General features: G+C 38.8%; 1 protein-coding gene across 3 annotated transcripts in view; it reads right to left on the reverse strand.

Annotated features, from left to right (window-relative positions):
- Positions 1 to 20,812, reverse strand: part of LOC116463519 (retinal dehydrogenase 2) — a 125,673-nt gene that overhangs the window by 58,740 nt on the left and 46,121 nt on the right. For all 3 annotated transcript variants that reach the window (XM_058434699.1, XM_032146650.2, XM_058434700.1), the window contains exons 2-4: positions 4,727 to 4,831; positions 4,408 to 4,548; positions 1,214 to 1,343 (exon numbers count right to left, since the gene is read on the reverse strand). In XM_058434699.1, coding sequence (XP_058290682.1) covers positions 1,214 to 1,343; positions 4,408 to 4,548; positions 4,727 to 4,831 — 376 coding nt within the window. The remainder of the gene's footprint in view (positions 1 to 1,213; positions 1,344 to 4,407; positions 4,549 to 4,726; positions 4,832 to 20,812) is intronic.

The following is a 20,812-nucleotide window of genomic DNA, read 5'->3' on the forward strand; positions in this document are numbered from 1 at the left end:
ATCAGTACTGCTCAGCCTGGCTAGGAAGGCCCAAAAGAGATACTTCAAAGTCCTCAGCATTACTTTCCAATCCTGCTACTATGCACTCTCCATGGAAAGCAGACTGCCTTCTGGAGAACACAGGTAGAGCACTTGGCACAGTGCTAAGTGGCATCTAGTATCCACTCAATAAATGTGCATTTCCTTTCCTTATGTCTATTCACCATTCCCTATCTCTTTCAGTCCATCCCTTTCCTATAAGGATATCTCTTCCTCCTAGGATCTATTTTGAATTATCTAATGAAGTGATTACAAGCCTAGGTTCTAAAGTCAAAGTTTTAGCTCTAAAACTTACTTACTCTGTGAATTAGGAAAACTAATTTTACTTCGCCAGACCTCTTTCCACTTTTGTAAACCGAAGATGTTTATAACAGTGCCTTTCTCTTGGGGATGCTGTGAAAGCACTCAATTGGTATTAGCTATCATTAGTATTCAAGCACAGATAAACATCCTCTTCACTGACTGCTTTAGTTGCTTTAGTCTTGGATACTTTCCCTCTCATTTAAAGGGCTACAGCACAGACAGGTAAAGCACACAACTTAGCACCCAATTATAACACTCCTATAGGGGCCTTTAAGTTTTCTGTATTGTTGGTTCTGTCATGTAACCTGAATCTTAACAATAAAAAGGGGTTAGGATTAGTGTTGTTTTTATAGATTATGAAAGTAATTCATGGCCGTTCGAGAAATATAGAAAGTAGAGAAAAGTATAAAAAAGAAACTGAAAATCAGCCATAATCTTACCACTCAGAGACAACTGTTAACGCTTAGAATATTCCCTTCCAAAGAGTAGATCTTATGTTTCAGGAGGGCAAGGAGCAAGTCTTAACCTTGTTGAAATTTTCCATGACTTCCCTCCACCCAGTAATGCCCCTTCATACCTACCCCAGCACCTAATCTAGCACAATGCTGACCACTTACCAGCTGACAAATACATACCTGTTCCTTAGATGAATGATGAATTAAGTGGCATGCCCCTATACTTATATGTAGACTATAGAAAATGGGATGTTGTCAGAGTCAGTGACATAATTTGGTTGGTTCTTCACTCAGTTCTAACTGCTGTAAGTGTGCTCATATCTGTATTCTGTGTGACTACTGTTTGTGTTTGGTGGCCAAAGTGCATTTCTGGTGGTCTCACGTTTTCCTTTTCAACATACTCAGATTTCACATACCTACAGGAATGGTCATCCCATGAATTTTATCAGCCCAGCCTGCATAATATCGAAGGGTTTTGATGACGCCCTGCAAATCCACATAAAAAGCTTGCAGGAATGGTTTGCCACCATTTAGGGATTCCATGGTCTGTTGGAAGAGAAATGGAGAGATATTAAGTCCCCAGAACTTTCCAGCAATACACTAATTTCTAGAGCAGAAGAAAAAAGGAAGAGAGAGAATACAAATGCAAATGGAGTTGCATACCTGGTCAACTTTGAATTCTCAAATAAAAAGATTTCTAGTACCGTCAGTTTGGTTTAGTCCTAGTAAAAACCACAATGAGTATATATGTGCATGTTCCTGTGCTTCCAGTAACCACTATCCAAATACATTAACACAATATTTCTTTAACTAATGATAAAGAAATGTTCTGCTTGTCAAAACAGCTTCCGTTATATTAATGATCAGAGCTCATTGGGGATTTTTTTGGCGTCTACACCAGTAATCTGAATCCATAAAGAGGAGCAGAAACATGGGCTCTTTATGCAACTGATGAGAATAGAAAGTTTTCTCCACAGCTGCCAAGACCCCTGCTGAGAAACGGAATATCCACGGTGCACAGCAAGTTTATTTATTACCACCAAATAAACAAGATCTCCTCTAGGGAAGCCCAGATGTTAACAACTTAAAGGCTGGTCTTTTGTAAACATTTACATTAACAACCATTACCTATTAAGAGTGAAATATCTGCTCCATTTAATAAAAATAGCAATATTGAACTGCTTTACATTATAAACATTATTATTTTAACGACATCTTCCTGAACTGGCTAAGTCTGTAACAAAAACAACGAACATGCTGAAATGAGAAGAGTATTTTGACTTGAGAAATATTAAAGGTGTTACAAGTTCAACAAATGAAATAAACAAACATGTTTGTAATTTTCTTTTTTTCCTACAAGTCTATTTTGTAAGACATACTGGTGTGAAAATTATTTGATCTCTGACAAAGCTAAAATTAAAATATTCTCCAATCAATGAGGTGAAAATACTATGACTTCCAGTGTAATTTATCTACTTAGTATGTGTATAAAATGAAACTTATTTAAAAATATGTTACTTATCACTGTATATTGGCTCACCCTTAAAAAAGGAATCAAACTATTTCCTAGTACTTTTTAGAACATGTGTATGTTTACAAGATAGGCATTACATTCTCTATACAGCTAGCAAAGCACCAAAATCTGCACAGCTTAGAGTGAATAGTGTCAATAACCAGAATTTGGGCTGCCTAAATGGTCTCTGTGAGCTGCTGACACCAGTCAAATCCACTGAGAATTGCCAGCTCTAGGTCTATTTTCAACTGTGTTTACTTTGGATGCAGTATTAACTTCAGTTTTCCAGTCAGGAGCTCCCCTTTCTTCCACAGGTTACCTCTTACTAAAACTCACTTTTCTCATAGCTTGAGAGTGTTTAAAAGCAGGAATCTCATTTAGGTGTGGTAGGAAAAGAGATTTGATCAGTGAGACACAGAGAAGAAAAGGAAAGGCATTTGAGTTTTATTATATGAAAATATAACTGGAGAAATTAATTAATCATCTTCTAGTACAGTGTTAATACAATGCTATAGATATCATATTTCTTTAGCTCAATTAAACAGTCATTTATCGACAACCTATGTGCCCTCATTTACCATTTATGTGCTAAGAACCATGCTAGGATTACCAAAAAAAGGTAAAATACAAGTTTAATTCTCAAGAAAATGATAATCCAGTGAAGAGACAAGTAATGTGTCCCAAAAAACTTGGTTTTGCATGATATTGGTATGTTAGCCAGAAAAATGGTGATGAGACTCAAATAAGCTTGAGAAGCATTTAGTAGGCTTTTCCTGAGCCTTTAATATGCCCAGTGTCTTGTGAATCTGCAAGAAGGAATTTCTTTACCATGAAACACCTTTTTCAGTATGTATAAACACCTCATTGGAAGAGTATTCCCTAGAGTGGCAGATTAGAAAATGTTTTTATATACACATAAATGTTATATATAGCTAGAATCCCAAACCATTTCCATAAAGGAATCATTTTGTTCCCATACTATGAACAGATTCCTGAGGCGGATGGTAGAAGGGAAGAACTATGGTAGGAGGGACACTGAGAAAGAGAAAAAATGCTTCCTTCCCCAGAAGCAAGCCCAATAGTGACCTATTTTCCCCAAGTAGGGGGAAGGATATAGTACTCATGGCTTGAATGCCCTGACTGAACAAGGAAACCCTAAATATTCATTGATCCCAGGTGGAGATCCCAAGTGTATAGTGCATACATTCCTAAATGGTTCCAGTTTCCAAAAAGTTTATATTCTCTAAGGAATTGACTTTTATTTTAAAAACAGCAGCAACAACAAAACCCATTAGGGCAGGAGAAGTTCCTTATGTGAGGAAAATAATTGTTTTAGTGAAAGAAAGTTGCTATCTCCTGCTGTCTCTCCTTTCTACTGGCTCACAGAATGACAGGACAAATGGAGCAGAAGTGTATGAGAAGTCCATACCATCCCCTCTGGCTCAGAAGGATTCTCTTTACTCAAGAGAGGTTAACTCTGGGGAGGTAAAAACTTGTTCTATTTCATTCTCATAAGAATCATTTGATACTGGTTTTCTGCAAGCAGCATGGTGACTCTCTTGTTGCTTGACTGTTTTTAATTTGTCATGGGGAGGGGAAGTTTTAGAAAGGAAGGTCCTTACCAGTCGTGGAAAGCTCCAGTTTTCAAAATTCAGTGAGAAAAGATATTCAGCTGATCCTCCACTTCTCCTTCTCCATCTGATCCCCAAATCCAAACATGTCTAATTTTTCATATGCATTACCTATTCCTTTGCTTTTTCCCCAGGTCTGCTTCAAAGTATCCTTTTAGGAGCTCAAGACCAGCCTGACTAACATAGTGAAACCCCATCTCTACTAAAAATACAAAAATTAGCCGGGCGTGGTGGCATGCGCCTGTAATCCCAGCTACTCAGGAGGCTGAGGCAGGAGAATCGCTTGAACCTGGGAGGCAGAGGTTGCAGTGAGCTGAAATTGTGCCACTGCACTCCAGCCTGGGCGACAGAGCTAGACTCTGTCTCAAAAAATAAATAAATAAAAATAAAATAAAGCCGAGGAATGTAAATTTCAGCAGAATGGCAAACGTGGTGTAAAGACTTAATGTTTTCTTAGGTTACTTACTGCAAGAACTGCCCTGTCCCGTTCCACCAAGTCTGCAAGCTTATCCAACAGACGTCCTCTTTCTGAAGCATCCATCCTTCTCCACACTGAACCAAGAGAGAAAGCCAGGCGGGCTGCCTGCACTGCTTTGTCTACATCTGCCTGTTAGAGAGGAAGAGGCACAAATGAAGAAAAACACTCCAAATAAAGGAAGAACCATCTGCTGTCATGAAAAAAGTGAAGCATGAGCATGTAGTGGTGTACTGAGAACATACGTTTACTGCTCTGCTGTTTGAAGGCAGTTATTTCATAGGGAATCTTTTATCTACAAAAGACATACCTTGTCTGCTTCTTGAACTTCACACGCCTGTTCTCCTGTGGCTGGATTATAGACAGGGAACACTCTCCCACTCTCTGAGTTCTGCCACTCGTTGTTTATAAAGATCTAAGGGAGTAGATAACAGAATGGGATCTGTGACACAGGTGATAAGCAGCCAGTCAATGGCCAAGTGTTATGGAACTACTATGGTAATAACACTTGTTATATAATAAAAGTATAGAATTTGAAGTGTTTTAAGAGACGCTTCTAGACTCAACGCCAATTTAGGAATTTCCTCTGTATTTTTGCTTTAACATCATCCGAAGGCTAACTACAGTTCTTACCTTTCATGAACCTGTCAACTAACTAAAGATACAAATAAGGATAGAGTGTCTCACATACATACAATCTATGTATGTGATTGTATGTCGCTAAGGCAAGAGTTATCGATAGCCCAAGCTCTGGCCAGTATCCATGAGGGTTAAATAGTAGATTAAACTTACAGTCATCAAGCCTTAGATCCTACTTTCTCTGCCACAGGCCTAAGTGACTTCCCAAGGAAACCTGAATGGTGCTGCAATAAGCATTCACCTAATTTATAGTCAGGTCCTGAACAATGACTCTAACCAAACTAAATAGTTAGTTAAACAAGTTATATGTGTAAATCCAAGTTAGATTTATTTCCCTTTGCTGAATAGGCTATATCGCAGAGCCAAAAATGATGGGGATGGGGAGTTGGCAAGTGGGGCATAACTTTCAAATGATCACCCCAGGATTTCTTAAAAGGCTTGGTTTCCCTATGTATGAAATTGAGATTAAAATGGCAAAGAGACTAAAGATTGGGGAAATTATTCAAGTCAATTTCTCATAAGATTTGTAATAAATGAGTTAAAGGACAAGGGAAAAGATAAGGCAAGAAAAATTTTAAATTGTTATTGAGTGAGACACCTAAACTAATATTTTTAGGCCATGTAATCTTAGAGGACATGCAAAGATGTTTTACTCTACAAAATTTACAGCACCACAGTGAAATTTTTGAACTTATGAACCAGTCAGTCATCCAATTTAGGACAAACACAATGATAAATTATTTATTGCCTGCCATTTAAAAAATAATCAGACATGAGGCTTAATAAATATAAATCTACACTTGGTAAATATCAAATTCTAGAAAATGTCCCAAAGCTTTCCTTTTACATTTTTTTCCTTGATTTGATAAAAACTATGAGCCCATGTAGAAGGAGGCACAGATTAAACTAGAACTTTCTTTTCCCAAAGGATTTTTAAGATAAAGGAAAAGACCTTAAATTTGAAGAGCACTTAACACAGCTGTATTGATACAAACAAAATGACCTTGTAATTGTACATTTTACAGTTTATAATACACAGTTCATAAACATGTGTAACAAAATTTACCCAATAAATACTCAGATAACTTCTAGTCACAGGAAAGACAAAGATGGTTAAGAGAGTTCCATCCCTCCAGAGTCTGACAGTCTCTAGTAGTTTATTTAGTACTTACAATAACCCTGCAAAGCAGGGTTTTATCTCTATTAAACATGAGAAAATTGACAGGCAGGGAGCTTGAGTCCAAAGAAGCAGGTTCTTGTTGTGGCTGACTCAACAATGTATTCTTTCCAATACACATAATTTCCAGGATTAGTCAGCCCAAAGAAACAGAATTAGTTAATGTCCAAGCCTGAGCTAGTTAGAATTCTTGAATTATTGGTCTGGTTCTCTTTTCATTTACTCTATTTAATAAATTTGCTCACAGCTGATAGCTCATTACATTTTCATGCTCCTTTGAACACAGTATAAAGTCCAGGTAACAAAAGGAGAAAATTAAAAAGTTAGTTTCATTAAGGATCTACTTCTGGGGTATTATCAGGTTTAGGGAAAAAGTGGTCTTACCAATGTCCCTATCCTTTTATTCACCATGTGACTGAATCAAACTTTTTAACCTTTGCGGTATCACCAAGGCCCACTGATCCTAGTTTTTTGTTTGTTTGTTTGTTTGTTTGTTTTTTAAGACAGAGCCTTGCTCTGTCACCCAGGCTAGAGTGCAGTGGCACTCAATCTCGGCTCACTGCCACCTCTGCCGCCCAGGTTCAAGTGATTCTGCTGCCTCAGCCTCCCAAGTAGCAGGGATTACAGGCACCCGCCACCACGCCCAGCTAATTTTTGTATTTTTAGTAGAGACGGGGTTTCACCTTGTTGGCCAGGCTGGTCATGAACTCCTGACCTCAGGTGATCTCCTGCCTCCCAAAGTTCTGGGATTACAGGTGTGAGCCACTGCACCCAGCCCCCAAGTTCAGTTTTTAGGTTTCTCTGTGCAGCAGTTTTAATTATTTGTAAAGACTGGTATTTCATGACTTTTGTTTCTTACAGGTTTTCCAAAAATAAAAAGGAAAAAATACTTAGTTTTAGTAAGTTAAACTCATTTTCTTAATCACTTAGTCTATTGATCATTTTATAACTCTAAGATGCACTATAGGATCTAAGATACATTATGATATTTTAGTGATCTTATATTTCCTATATTTTAAAGTATTTTGCTATTTCATCATGCTAGGAATTACTTCATCATCACTCATCAATTATTTCTAATTGTGCTAAAAAAACTAAAATAATAAGGAAACAAAGAGAATTACAAAATTGCCTAGAAATGAATGTCACCATTATATCATCCTTCAGTTTTCTAACTGTGTTGTCTAATACATCATCTTTCAAAAAGTTATAAAAGAAGTCTAGAGATGCCATCTTTGCCATATTCTTTTCAGCTTCCATTGAACATAGTTAAGAATTTGGAATTCTTAATTTTCTTCCCATAATGGGATAAAGAATAAAATTAAGAGAAAGATATTTCACAATAATTAGATGAGTGAGAAAATGAAGGCAGAGACAGAGAACTTGAGATTCTAATGATGAGGTAAAACTGACCACAGAAGCAAAATCTTGGGCTATGAGTCCTTCAGATAAATTCTGTCAGAACTGACAATCAGAGTAAACAATATATTTACAAAGACAAAAAGGAAACATGATATTCTAACCCATTAATTATTTAATAGGAAGGACTTCATCATTTAATATTTTGCAACAAGAACCTGGACCATCCTGCTTTGGTAAAAGGACATATGACAATTATTTTATCTTTTATAGTATTTATTGGTAAAAATTTACTTGATATTCATAAATGGACAAATGCTGAAGGTAGGTATATACGTAAAGGTGACTGGAAAGACAGACATTATATAGAAATTTTAAAAGTTCATTGGGTTGCTCAATCTGATTGACATTTATAAAAGCAAAAGTGAAAATATTTTTGTAATTGTGAAACAAAAACACGGCCACCTTCTTTTCTACAAAATCATGAACCCTCAAATTTTTCCATAGAATTACACTGTGATAATAATTCATATCCAGGAAGAACCAGAGATAATGATTAGTTATAACCTACTAGAGATCCGTTTAAAATCTGGAGCCAGTATTTACCAGATGATAATGTTCTAGGTTCATATACGACAGCTCATGACCAGTTATTTGCAATCAAAGGCATTGCCAATTTCAGGTTACATTACCTCCAAAATCAAGAAAATATGGAATAAAAATGTGGTTTGCTATGTTTAAATTCTTATTTTGCTGTTTTTTACCATCTCTTTATTCTTACTTCTGTAAATTATTCATAAAAATAAAAATAAAATGAATACATTGAAACCAGATGGTAAATGTGATGGCTATTTTTCCTGGTGTGCCAAAATTAAAATTTTAATTTTACTACATTGTTATTTTTGTAGACCTAGTCTTATAAAATGACACTTAAAAAATTATATGGACAACTTTGTTGGTACATGGAATAACAAATATCTTCATGGTCAACACTTGAATGTTTGCAGCTCTCTAGGCAATATCAAAAGTTTTGAATCCTGTCCACAGCATTATTCCCTGACCAGGGAGGGCTCCTTGGAGAAATGGTATATTTCAGAACTGTAGGAGGGAAAGTACAAGATGAGCCTGGAACATTGTGGTGCCTGAAATCAAGTAAATAGTTAAAAATTGATAGGAACATAATAAAAAGATACAGAGGTCATCATGAAGAGGCTACCAATGGACAATACTGGAAAAATTTAAACAAATAATAAATAATGCTAGTAATAGATTATGACCCACAGAATGAAAAAGACATCCAAAAGTTCATAATGATAGACATTTTTAAATGAATAAATAAATGTGGGATAAGGAGGAGCTCTTCTTCACCGTAGAATTCCAACTACTAGATGTAAAGAAATGATGGGATTAGATGATTATTATTTGTAAAATACCATAGTAATAACTGCTTCAGGTAAAAACCATCACTAGATAGTAAAATTGGTGGGCAAATATGCAATGAAAAATGTATGATGGATATTCATGTAGTTTCAAAATATCTCCCCTCAAGATGCTTATTAATTACAAAAGAAAAAATAGTAACTTTACGTTGGAGAAACTTGGCAGACACCACCTGAATCAAATGATTAAAGGTGATGTCACCAGCAATGGGACAAATTGATATCATGTGCAGCTGATATGATAATGCTGAGAAAGACACAAGATCAGTTCTGTGGTAATCTTACTCAAAAGGCATAACCTAAATTCAAACATGAGGATACAACAGGCAAATCCAAACTAAAGCATATTCTACAAAATAATTGTCCCATACTTAAAAGTGCCAAGGTCATGAGAGGCTAGTAAAATTAGAAAACTGTTCCAAACTAAAGGTCACTAATAAGACATAAAAATTAAATGCATCATGTAACCATGGATTCTCTGCTGGGCCAGGAGAAAAAATACATATTATTGGGACAATTGGTGAAATTTGAATAAGATTTTTAGGTTAGATGATAATATTTTATCAATGTTAATTTCCTGATTTTTATAATTTTTATAACTGTAAGATCATTTGGGGAATCTGCATGAAGTGTATACAGAAATTTTTGCACTATTTTTGAACTTTATTTTTGTAAATCTGAAATTATTTCAAAATGGAAAGCAAAAAAAAAAAGTTTAAAAGTCAGTGTCATCTTTCAGTGCCTACCTTTCTTTTTTTTATTATTATACTTTAAGTTTTAGGGTACATGTGCACAACGTGCAGGTTTGTTACATATGTATATATGTGCCATGTTGGTGTGCTGCACCCATTAACTCATCATTTAGCATTAGGTATATCTCCTCATGCTATCCCTCCCCCCTCCCCACACCCCACAACAGTCCCTGGAGTGTGATGTTCCCCTTCGTGTGTCCATGTGTTCTCATTGTTCAATCCCCACCTATGAGTGAGAACATGTGGTGTTTCGTTTTTTGTCCTTGCGATAGTTTACTGAGAATGATGGTTTCCAGTTTCATCCATGTCCCTACAAAGGACATGAACTCATCATTTTTTATGGCTGCACAGTATTCCATGGTGTATGTGTGCCACATTTTCTTAATCCAGTCTATCATTCTTGGACATTTGGGTTGGTTCCAAGTCTTTGCTATTGTGAATAGTGCCGCAATAAACACACGTGTGCATGTGTCTTTATAGCAGCATGATTTATAATCCTTTGGGTATATACCCAGTAATGGGATGCCTGGGTCAAATGGTATTTCTAGTTCTAGATCCCTGAGGAATCGCCACATTGACTTCCACAATGGTTGAACTAGTTTACAGTCCCACTAACAGTGTAAAAGTGTTCCTATTTCTCCACATCTTCTCCAGCACCTGTTGTTTCCTGACTTTTTAATGATTGCCATTCTAACTGGTGTGAGATGGTATCACATTGTGGTTTTGATTTGCATTTCTCTGATGGCCAGTGATGATGAGCATTTTTTCATGTGTCTCATGGCTGCATAAATGTCTTCTTTTGAGAAGTGTCTGTTCATGTCCTTTGCCCACTTTTTGATGGGGTTGTTTTTTTCTTGTAAATTTGTTTGAGTTCATTGTAGATTCTGGATATTAGCCCTTTGTCAGATGAGTAGGTTGTGAAAATTTTCTCCCATTTTGTAGGTTGTCTGTTCACTCTGATGGTAGTTTCTTTTGCTGTACAGAAGCTCTTTAATTTAATTAGATCCCATTTGTCAATTTTGGCTTTTGTTGCCATTGCTTTTGGTGTTTTAGACATGAAGTCCTTGCCCATGCCTATGTCCTGAATGGTAATACCTAGGTTTTCTTCTAGAGTTTTTATGGTTTTAGGTCTAACATGTAAGTCTTTAATCCATTTTGAATTAATTTTTCTATAAGGTGTAAGGAAGGGATCCAGTTTCAGCTTTCTACATATGGCTAGCCAGTTTTCCCAGCACCATTTATTAAATAGGGAATCCTTTCCCCATTGCTTGTTTTTGTCAGGTTTGTCAAAGATCAGATAGTTGTAGATATGTGGTGTTATTTCCGAGGGCTCTGTTCTGTTCCATGGATCAATATCTCTGTTTTGGTACCAGTACCATGCTGTTTTGGTTACTGTAGCCTTGTAGTATAGTTTGAAGTCAGGTAGTGTGATGCCTCCAGCTTTGTTCTTTTGGCTTAGGATTGACTTGGTGATGCAGGCTCTTTTTTGTTCCATATGAACTTTAAAGTAGTTTTTTCCAATTCTGTGAAGAAAGTCTTTGGTAGCTTGATGGGGATGGCATTGAATCTATAAATTACCTTGGGCAGAATGGCCATTTTCACGATATTGATTCTTCCAACCCATGAGCATGGAACATTCTTCCATTTGTTTGTATCCTCTTTTATTTCATTGAGCAGTGGTTTGTAGTTCTCCTTGAAGAGGTCCTTCACATCCCTTGTAAGTTGGATTCCTAGGTATTTTATTCTCTTTGAAGCAAATGTGAATGGGAGTTCACTCATAATTTGGCTCTCTGTTATTGGTGTGTAAGAATGCTTGTGGTTTTTGCACATTGATTTTGTATCCTGAGACTTTGCTGAAGTTGCTTATCAGCTTAAGGAGATTTTCGGCTGAGATAATGGGGTTTTCTAGATATACAATCATGTCATCTGCAAACAGGAACAATTTGACTTCCTCTTTTCCTAATTGAATACTCTTTATTTCCCTCTCCTGCCTAATTGTCCTGGCCAGAACTTCCAACATTATGTTGAATAGGAGTGGTGAGAGAGGGCATCCCTGTCCTGTGCCCGTTTTCAAAGGGAATGCTCCCAGTTTTTGCCCATTCAGTATGATATTGGCTGTGGGTTTGTCATAACTCTTACTATTTCGAGATACGTCTCATCAATACCTAATTTATTGAGAGTTTTTAGCATGAAGCGTTGTTGAATTTTGTCAAAGGCCTTTTCTGCATCTATTGAGATAATCATGTGGTTTTTGTCTTTGGTTCTGTTTATATGCTGGATTACATTTATTGATTTGTGTATGTTGAACCAGCCTTGCATCCCAGGGATGAAGCCCACTTGATCATGGTGGATAAGCTTTTTGATGTGCTGTTGGATTCGGTTTGCCAGTATTTTATTGAGGATTTTTGCATCAATGTTCATCAAGGATATTGGTCTAAAATTCTCTTTTTTGGTTGTGTCTCTGCCCAGCTTTGGTATCAGGATGATGCTGGCCTCATAAAATGACTTAGGGAGGATTCCCTCTTTTTCTATTGATTGGAATAGTTTCAGAAGGGATGGTACCAGTTCCTCCTTGTACCTCTGGTAGAATTTGGCTGTGAATCCATCTGTTTGGTCCTGGACTCTTTTTGGTTGGTAAGCTATTGATTATTGCCACAATTTCAGAGCCTGTTATTGGTCTATTCAGAGATTCAACTTCTTCCTGGTTTAGTCTTGGGAGGGTGTATGTGTTGAGGAATTTATCCATTTCTTCTAGATTTTCTAGTTTATTTGCATAGAGGTATTTGCAGTATTCTCTGACGGTAGTTTGTATCTCTGCGGGATCAGTAGAAATATCCTCTTTATCATTTTTTATTGCATCTATTTGATTCTTCTCTCTTTTCTTCTTTATGAGTCTTGCTAGCAGTCTATCAATTTTGTTGATCTTTTCCAAAAACCAGCTCCTGGATTCATTAATTTTTTGAAAGATTTTTTGTGTCTCTATTTCCTTCAGTTCTGCTCTGATTTTAGTTATTTCTTGCCTTCTGCTAGCTTTTGAATGTGTTTGCTCTTGCTTTTCTAGTTCTTTTAATTGTGATGTTAGGGTGTCAATTTTGGATCTTTCCTGCTTTCTCTTGTGGGCATTTAGTGTTATAAGTTTCCCTCTACACACTGCTTTGAATGTGTCCCAGAGATTCTGGTATGTTGTGTCTTGGTTCTCATTGGTTTCAGAGAACATCTTTATTTCTGCCTTCATTTTGTTATGTACCCAGTAGTCATTCAGGAGCAGGTTGTTCAGTTTCCATGTAGTTGAGCGGTTTTGAGTGAGTTTCTTAATCCTGAGTTCTAGTTTGATTGCACTGTGGTCTGAGAGACAGTTTGTTGTAATTTCTGTTCTTTTACATTTTCTGAGGAGAGCTTTACTTCCAACTATGTGGTCAATTTTGGAATAGGTGTGGTGTGGTGCTGAAAAAAATGTATATTCTGTAGATTTGGGGTGGAGAGTTCTGTAGATGTCTATTAGGTCTGCTTGGTGCAGAGCTGAGTTCAATTCCTGGGTATCCTTGTTAACTTTCTGTCTCGTTGATCTGCCTAATGTTGACAGTGGGGTGTTAAAGTCTCCCATTATTATTGTGTGGAAGTCTAAGTCTCTTTGTAGGTCACTCAGGACTTGCTTTATGAATCTGGGTGCTCCTGTATTGGGTGCATATATATTTAGGATAGTTAGCTCTTCTTGTTGAATTGATCCCTTTACCATTATGCAATGGCCTTCTTTGTCTCTTTTGTTCTTTGTTGGTTTAAAGTCTGTTTTATCAGAGACTAGGATTGCAACCCCTGCCTTTTTTTGTTTTCCATTTGCTTGGTAGATCTTCCTCCATCCTTTTATTTTGAGCCTATGTGTGTCTCTGCATGTGAGATGGGTTTCCTGAATACAGCACACTGATGGGTCTTGACTCTTTATCCAGTTTGCCAGTCTGTGTCTTTTAATTGGAGCATTTAGTCCATTTACATTTAAAGTTAATATTGTTATGTGTGAATCTGATCCTGTCATTATAATGTTAGCTGGTTATTTTGCTCGTTAGTTGATGCAGTTTCTTCCTAGCCTCGATGGTCTTTACAATTTGGCATGATTTTCCAGTGGCTGGTACCTGTTGTTCCTTTCCATGTTTAGTGCCTCCTTCAGGAGCTCTTTTAGGGCAGGCATGGTGGTGACAAAATCTCTCAGCATTTGCTTGTCTGTAAAAGATTTTATTTCTCCTTCACTTATAAAGCTTAGTTTGGCTGGATATGAAATTCTGGGTTGAAAATTCTTTTCTTTAAGAATGTTGAATATTGGCCCCCACTCTCTTCTGGCTTGTAGAGTTTCTGCTGAGAGATCAGCTGTTAGTCTGATGGGCTTCCCTTTGTGGGTAACCCGACCTTTCTCTCTGGCTGCCCTTAACATTTTTTCCTTCACTTCAACTTTGGTGAATCTGACAATTATGTGTCTTGGAGTTGCTCTTTCTCAAGGAGTATCTTTGTGGCGTTCTCTGTATTTCCTGAATCTGAATGTTGGCCTGCCTTGCTAGACTGGGGAAGTTCTCCTGGATGATATCCTACAGAGTGTTTTCCAACTTGGTTCAATTCTCCCTGTCACTTTCAGGTACACCAATTGGATATAGATTTGGTCTTTTCACATAGTCCCATATTTCTTGGAGGCTTTGTTTCTTTTTATTCTTTTTTCTCTAAACTTCTCTTCTCGCTTCATTTCATTCATTTCATCTTCCATCACTGAAACCCTTTCTTCCAGTTGATTGCATCGGCTACTGAGGCTTCTGCATTCGTCATGTAGCTTTCATGCCTTGGTTTTCAGCTCCATCAGGTCCTTTAAGGACTTCTCTACATTGGTTATTCTAGTTAGCCATTCGTCTAATTTTTTTTCAAAGCTTTTAACTTCTTTGCCATTGGTTCAAATTTCCTCCTGTAGCTCCGAGTAATTTGATTGTCTGAAGCCTTCTTCTCTCAACTTGTCAAAGTCATTCTCCATCCAGCTTTGTTCCGTTGCTGGTGAGGAGCTGCGTTCCTTTGGAGGAGGAGAGGTGCTCTGATTTTTAGAGTTTCCAGTTTTTCTGCTGTTTTTTTCCCATCTTTGTGGTTTTATCTACCTTTGGTCTTTGATGATGGTGACGTACAGATGGGTTTTTGGTATGGATGTCCTTTCTGTTTGTTAGTTTTCCTTCTACCAGACAGGACCCTCAGCTGCAGCTCTGTTGGAGTTTGCTAGAGGTCCATTCCAGACTCTGTTTGTCTGGGTGTCAGCAGCGGTGGCTGCAGAACAGCGGATTTTTGTGAACCACAAATGCTGCTGCCTGATCATTCCTCTGGAAGTTTTGTCTCAGAGGAGTACCCAGCTGTGTGAGGTGTCAGTCTGCCCCTACTTGGGGGTGCCTCCCAGTTAGGCTGCTCGGGGGTCAGGGACCCACTTGAGGAGGCAGTCTGCCCGTTCTCAGATCTCCAGCTGGGTGCTGGGAGAACCACTACTCTCTTCAAAGCTGTCAGACAGGGACATTCAAGTCTGCAGAGGTTACTGCCATCTTTTTGTCTGTGCTCCCCCCACCCCCCACCCGCCTTGAGCTGTGGTGGGCTCCACCCAGTTCGAGCTTCCCTGCTGCTTTGTTTACCTAAGCAAGCCTGGGCAATGGTGGGCACCCCTCCCCCAGCCTGGCTGCTGCCTTGCAGTTTGATCTCAGACTGCTGTGCTAGCAATCAGCGAGACTCTGTGAGCATAGGACCCTCCGAGCCAGGGGCAGGATATAATCTCCTGGTGTGCCATTTTTTAAGCCTGTCGGAAAAGCGCAGTATTACGGTGGGAGTGACCCAATTTTCCAGGTGCCGTCTGTCACCCCTGTCTTTGACTAGGAAAGGGAACTCCCTGACCCCTTGTGCTTCCCGAGTGAGGCAATGCCTCACCCTGCTTCGGCTCGTGCACAGTGCGCTGCACCCGCTGTCCTGCGCCCACTGTCTGGCACTCCCTAGTGAGATGAACCCGGAACCTCAGTAGGAAATGCAGAAATCACCCATCTTCTGTGTCGCTCACGCTGGAAGCTGTAGACCGGAGCTGTTCCTATTCGTCCATCTTCTGGCGCCTACCCTTCATATTTTAAATGCCCCAAACAAATTTGTTAAATGAAGAAATGAGGATTCAACATCTTCACAAAAGTTTCTTTAAATGTGACTTTGTGGAAAATAAAATAAGCCACTCAAGCTCTGTCTTAAAATATGGCCCAATGATGCCAAATCATTTTAACTTAAAGCCATGCTAATGTCAGTATAAGAAACCAGAATATTTTGCTTTGTAGTTTACTGAATTTCAGAATTAGTATGAGGAAAAATGTGGGCTTTACTATAGAGGTCTTTGAAAGTAGAAAATATATCTGACCCTAAGTTACTTGACTGTTGCTCAGTTTCTTCATTTGGAAAATATACAAATACTGACTTATTAAAATCATGTAATTCTGTGATGCTGTAACCGAAGGTAAAAAGAACAGATGGTCCATAGAAGAAGGCATCTATCTAATCTAGGTTTCTCAGAGGTTGGAGGGATTAGTTCATATACCTAACCTTCTTTCCATTGTGGTTGTGAAGAACTAACTGGCCACTGACATATTATAGGTTGTTGTTGGCATTAAAAAGACAGAATGGTGGGCACTTAGCTAACATTAACCAGAATGGAATGTCTTCTGAGAGAGGACATGAATCACTTTCTTTATTATTATTATTTTTTAAATGTTATTTAAGTTCTGGGATACACGTGCAGGACATGCAGGTTTGTTACACAGGTAAATATGTGCCACGGTGGTTTGCTGCACCTACCATCACATCACATAGCTTTAAGCCCCACATGCATTAGCTTTTTTATCCTGATGCTCTCCCTCCACCCGCCCCCTCCAACAGGCCCCACCATGTGTTATTCCCTTCCTTGAATCCATGTGTTCTCATTGTGCAGCTCCCACTTATAAGTGAGAACATGTGGTGTTTGGTTTTCTGTTCCTGTGTTAGTTTGCTGAGGATAATGGCTTCCAGCTCCATCCATGTACCTGTAAAGGATATGGTCTCATTCCTTTGTATGGCTGCATAGTATTCCACGATGTGTATGTACCACATTTTCTTTATCCATTGATGGGTATTTGGGTTGATTCCACATCTTTGCTATTGTGAATAGTGCTGCAATGAGCATATGTGTGCATGTATCTTTATAATAGAATGATTTATATTCCTTTGGGTGTATACCCAGTAATGGGATTGCCAGGTCAAATGGTATTGACATGAATCACTTTCTAACATCTTTCCTGATATGGTCACAAATACAGTACCTCCCACACCAAGAACAAATCTGAAACACACTGAAGAATGAGGAGAATATGTGAGGAACAAAATTTTCTTATATTCAATAGATGCAGTAAAAATATATGTAATATAAATGCAAGTTAAGATCTACCATATTAAAATATACCATGAACACATCATTCAAGCACTGGAACATTATTAGTATTACTGAAGCTACCTGTGTGTTTCTTCCTAATCCCATCCTCCAGCTTGACCCACCCTGCAACTAGAGGTAACCACTAACCTGTATTTTTAATTTACTTATTCTTAGATATTTTCTTTCTTTTTCTTGCCCAAATGTAGTATTTATTTGATGCAGGTTTCTGTATGTGTTTATTGTATCAATTTTGTGAAATGCATTAAGATCATCTTGATTGTTATTAACGTTTTATGTTTGTACTATGATCACTGAGAAAGCCATGCTGAAATTTCCCACCTTGGTGGTGGATTTATCAGCATATTCCTTAACTCTAAATTTCTACCTTTATAATTTTCAGGGTATTTTACTAGTGAATATAAGTTTATAACCATTAGATCTCTCTGGTAAACCATTTATCAATATGAAGTGATGCTCTTTATTACTAATAAAGCCTCCTATTTTAGAGCCTATTTTGTTTAATATTAGTATAGCTACCCAAGCCTTTCTCCAGTATTTGTCTCATTTATCTTTTCCTATCTTTCTGCTCTCAACTATATCTTTATTATTTTGATGTGTCTCTGTAAGTGATATATCGTTAGATTTAATATGAAAATCTGCATTTTAACTAGTGAGTTTAATACATTTCTATTAACTTTTTGAGTTGGGGAGGGTTCACTAGAAGCATTTTATATGACTGACTCCTCCACTTAGAAAAACCAGAACAGTATATAGACAGTCACACTTCAAATACATTATCCAAGAGAACACTCGAATTCAACAAAGAAGGGACAGGAAGCACCAAAAGTAGGAAAAGAGGTTGCCTCTTGCATCGTCCCTGACTGGGATCAGCTGGGAGCCAGGAGTGATTTCCCAAAGTGGGAAATGGGTGAGCGGGAGACTTCCAGCAGTCAACATCCCCACCATGGAACTGTGCAATCCTGGCCACTTGAAAAGCCCTCAATCCTCCCAAGCCCTGAAACTAACACAGGGAGCTGCCAGGAGACCATGAGATGGAACTGCTTCTAGGAGAGAACTCAACACTGGGCCCCACATCCTTTCTGAGACCTAAGCAGCTACAGCAAGGCATTTCCAAACCTAGCCTTTGACAAACTGCATGCTGTCCTGAGGCCCAGGAGTTCCAGGACTGAGGCATCAAGGAAACTCAGGCTATTACTGCTGGGACAGCAGGGCAAGCTGGGAGTGCTCCTGCAGCCAAGGCTTAGAAGTCAGTGAGACATGAGCTGAAGCACCCAGTGCTGGTAGGCATGTGTTTCTGAGATCTAAGATGGAGACACAAGTTGCTGCTGGAATTGGTGGTGAGCTGGGCAGGGGTTGCTGCAGCTGGTGCAGGGGGATGAGTTAGGTGCAGGCTACCGCCACCAGGGCAGGGGATCAAGCCTCACTAAAACTGTGGCATGAAAGAGGCACAATTCCCCACCTGCCAGTCCAGGCTGTGGCCACTGATGATGGCCACATCCTCTCCAGTGGCAGAGCCGCAATGCAGCTGCTACTGCCCCTCACTCAAGCACTTTGCCTAGGGCCTAAGAATTGCCCTGCCCCTGCCCATCACAGCTGCTGCCTCCTCTCACCACTATGGGGGCTGAACAAAAGCCTATCTGGCCTCGCTTTGTTCCCCATTCCCAAGACAGAGCACATAGATTGAGGTCCTGGAGACTGCCCAACCCAATCTACCACCTTGGATACCTGAACATTCCTCACAGGGTACTGAGATTGGGCCTAACTTCCCAGCCACTACCACATAAGCTGAAATCTACCTGCAAGTGCTACCTCGGGCCTGGAGACTTGCCTGTCCAGCCCATCACAGCCACTCCCAATATCTATGCACACTACTCAGGATGCAGAGGATCATCCTACTACTGCTACTGCCATTGCCATGCCATACAAGCTGCCTAGAGACCCGAGAACACATCCAACCACCTGGTCCACTGCTGTCACTACCTCCAGGTGGGAAAGCCACCTGAAGGCCAAGAATCAGCCTGCTCCAACACAGGTGCCAGGGTATTCCACACTGGGGCACAAAGACAGGCACACTCAACCCACCACTGCAACCACTGGGGCCTAAAGACTGGCCTACCTGGCATCCCAGTCCTCAGCACAACTTCACCACAGCCTCTGCTAATAACCACAGTATAACTTACCAAGGAAATCACAGATATCACTGATGTTGTTTACTGCCAAAGAAATCATATAGAGACTACACCATTGCATCCACCCAGAATCAAAGCCAAAATGCCCCATCCAACCAACACCATAGATACACCTTCAGAAAAAAGTCCTCCCCTATGAAAGTAAATTCAAAAATAGGAAGAACCAACTGTTATACCAGATGTACAGATATCAACATAAGGACAGAGAAAACATGAAAAAGCAAAGAAATATGACACCTCCAAAGGAACACAATACTCCATCAACAGGTCTTAATCAGAAAATCTTAAAATCCCAGATAAAGAATTCAAAATATTGACTTTGAAGAATCTTAGTGAGATACAAGTGAATTCTGAACATAAAAAATCAGAAAAATAATTCAGGAAATAAATGAGAAACTTACCGAAGAGATAAATTTTTTTTAAAGAACCAAATAGAAATCCGGAACAGAATAATTCATTGAAGGGAACAAAATGCATTTAAAATCTTAGAATCAGGCAAAATAAAGAATTTCTAAACTTCAAGGCAGGTCTTTTGAAATAATCCAGTAAAACAAAATAAAGAACAGAGAATTTAAAGAATATAAGCAAAGCCTTTGTGACACTTGGGACAATTTTAAAGTAACCAAATTTACAAATTATTAGTATAACCAAGAAAGAAGAAACAAAGATGAAAACTTGCCAAGTCTAGCAACATTTAACACACTCAGATTCAGGATGCTTAATGATTCTCAGGCAGATACAATATGAAAAGGTTTTCTACATGGCATATTGTAATCAGACTGTCTAAAGTCAATGATAAAGAGAAAATCCTAAAAACAGCAACAGAAAAGCATCTAGTCACCTATAAAGGAAAATCCATCAAACTAACAGCAGATTTCTCAGCAGAAACCTTAGAGGCCAGAAGACAATGAGATGGTATATTCAAAGTGCTGGGGCGGGGGCGGATGAAAATGAACTGCCAACCCAGAATACTATTTCTAGCAAAATTATCCTTCACAAATGAAGGTGAAATAGACTGATTCCCAGATAAGCAAAGACTGAAGGAATTCATTACCACAGGACTGACCCTACAAGAAATGCTCAAAATAGGGCTGGGCAGGGTGGCACATGCTTGTAATCCCAGCATTTTGGGAGGCCGAGGTGGGCGAAGCACCTGAGATCCAGAGCTCAAGACTAGCCTGACCAAATCATGGAGAAACCTCATCTCTACTAAAAATACAAAATTAGCCAGGCGTGGTGGCACATGCCTGTAATCCCAGCTACTGGGAAGGCTGAGGCAGGAGAATCGCTTGAACCCAGGAGGTGGAGGTTGCAGTGAGCTGAGACTGCACCATTGCACTCCAGCCTGGGAAACAAGAGCAAAATTCCATCTCAAAAAA

The sequence above is a fragment of the Hylobates moloch genome, unplaced genomic scaffold, assembly GCF_009828535.3.
Source record: "Hylobates moloch isolate HMO894 unplaced genomic scaffold, HMol_V3 SCAFFOLD_40, whole genome shotgun sequence".
Taxonomy (NCBI): domain Eukaryota; kingdom Metazoa; phylum Chordata; class Mammalia; order Primates; family Hylobatidae; genus Hylobates; species Hylobates moloch.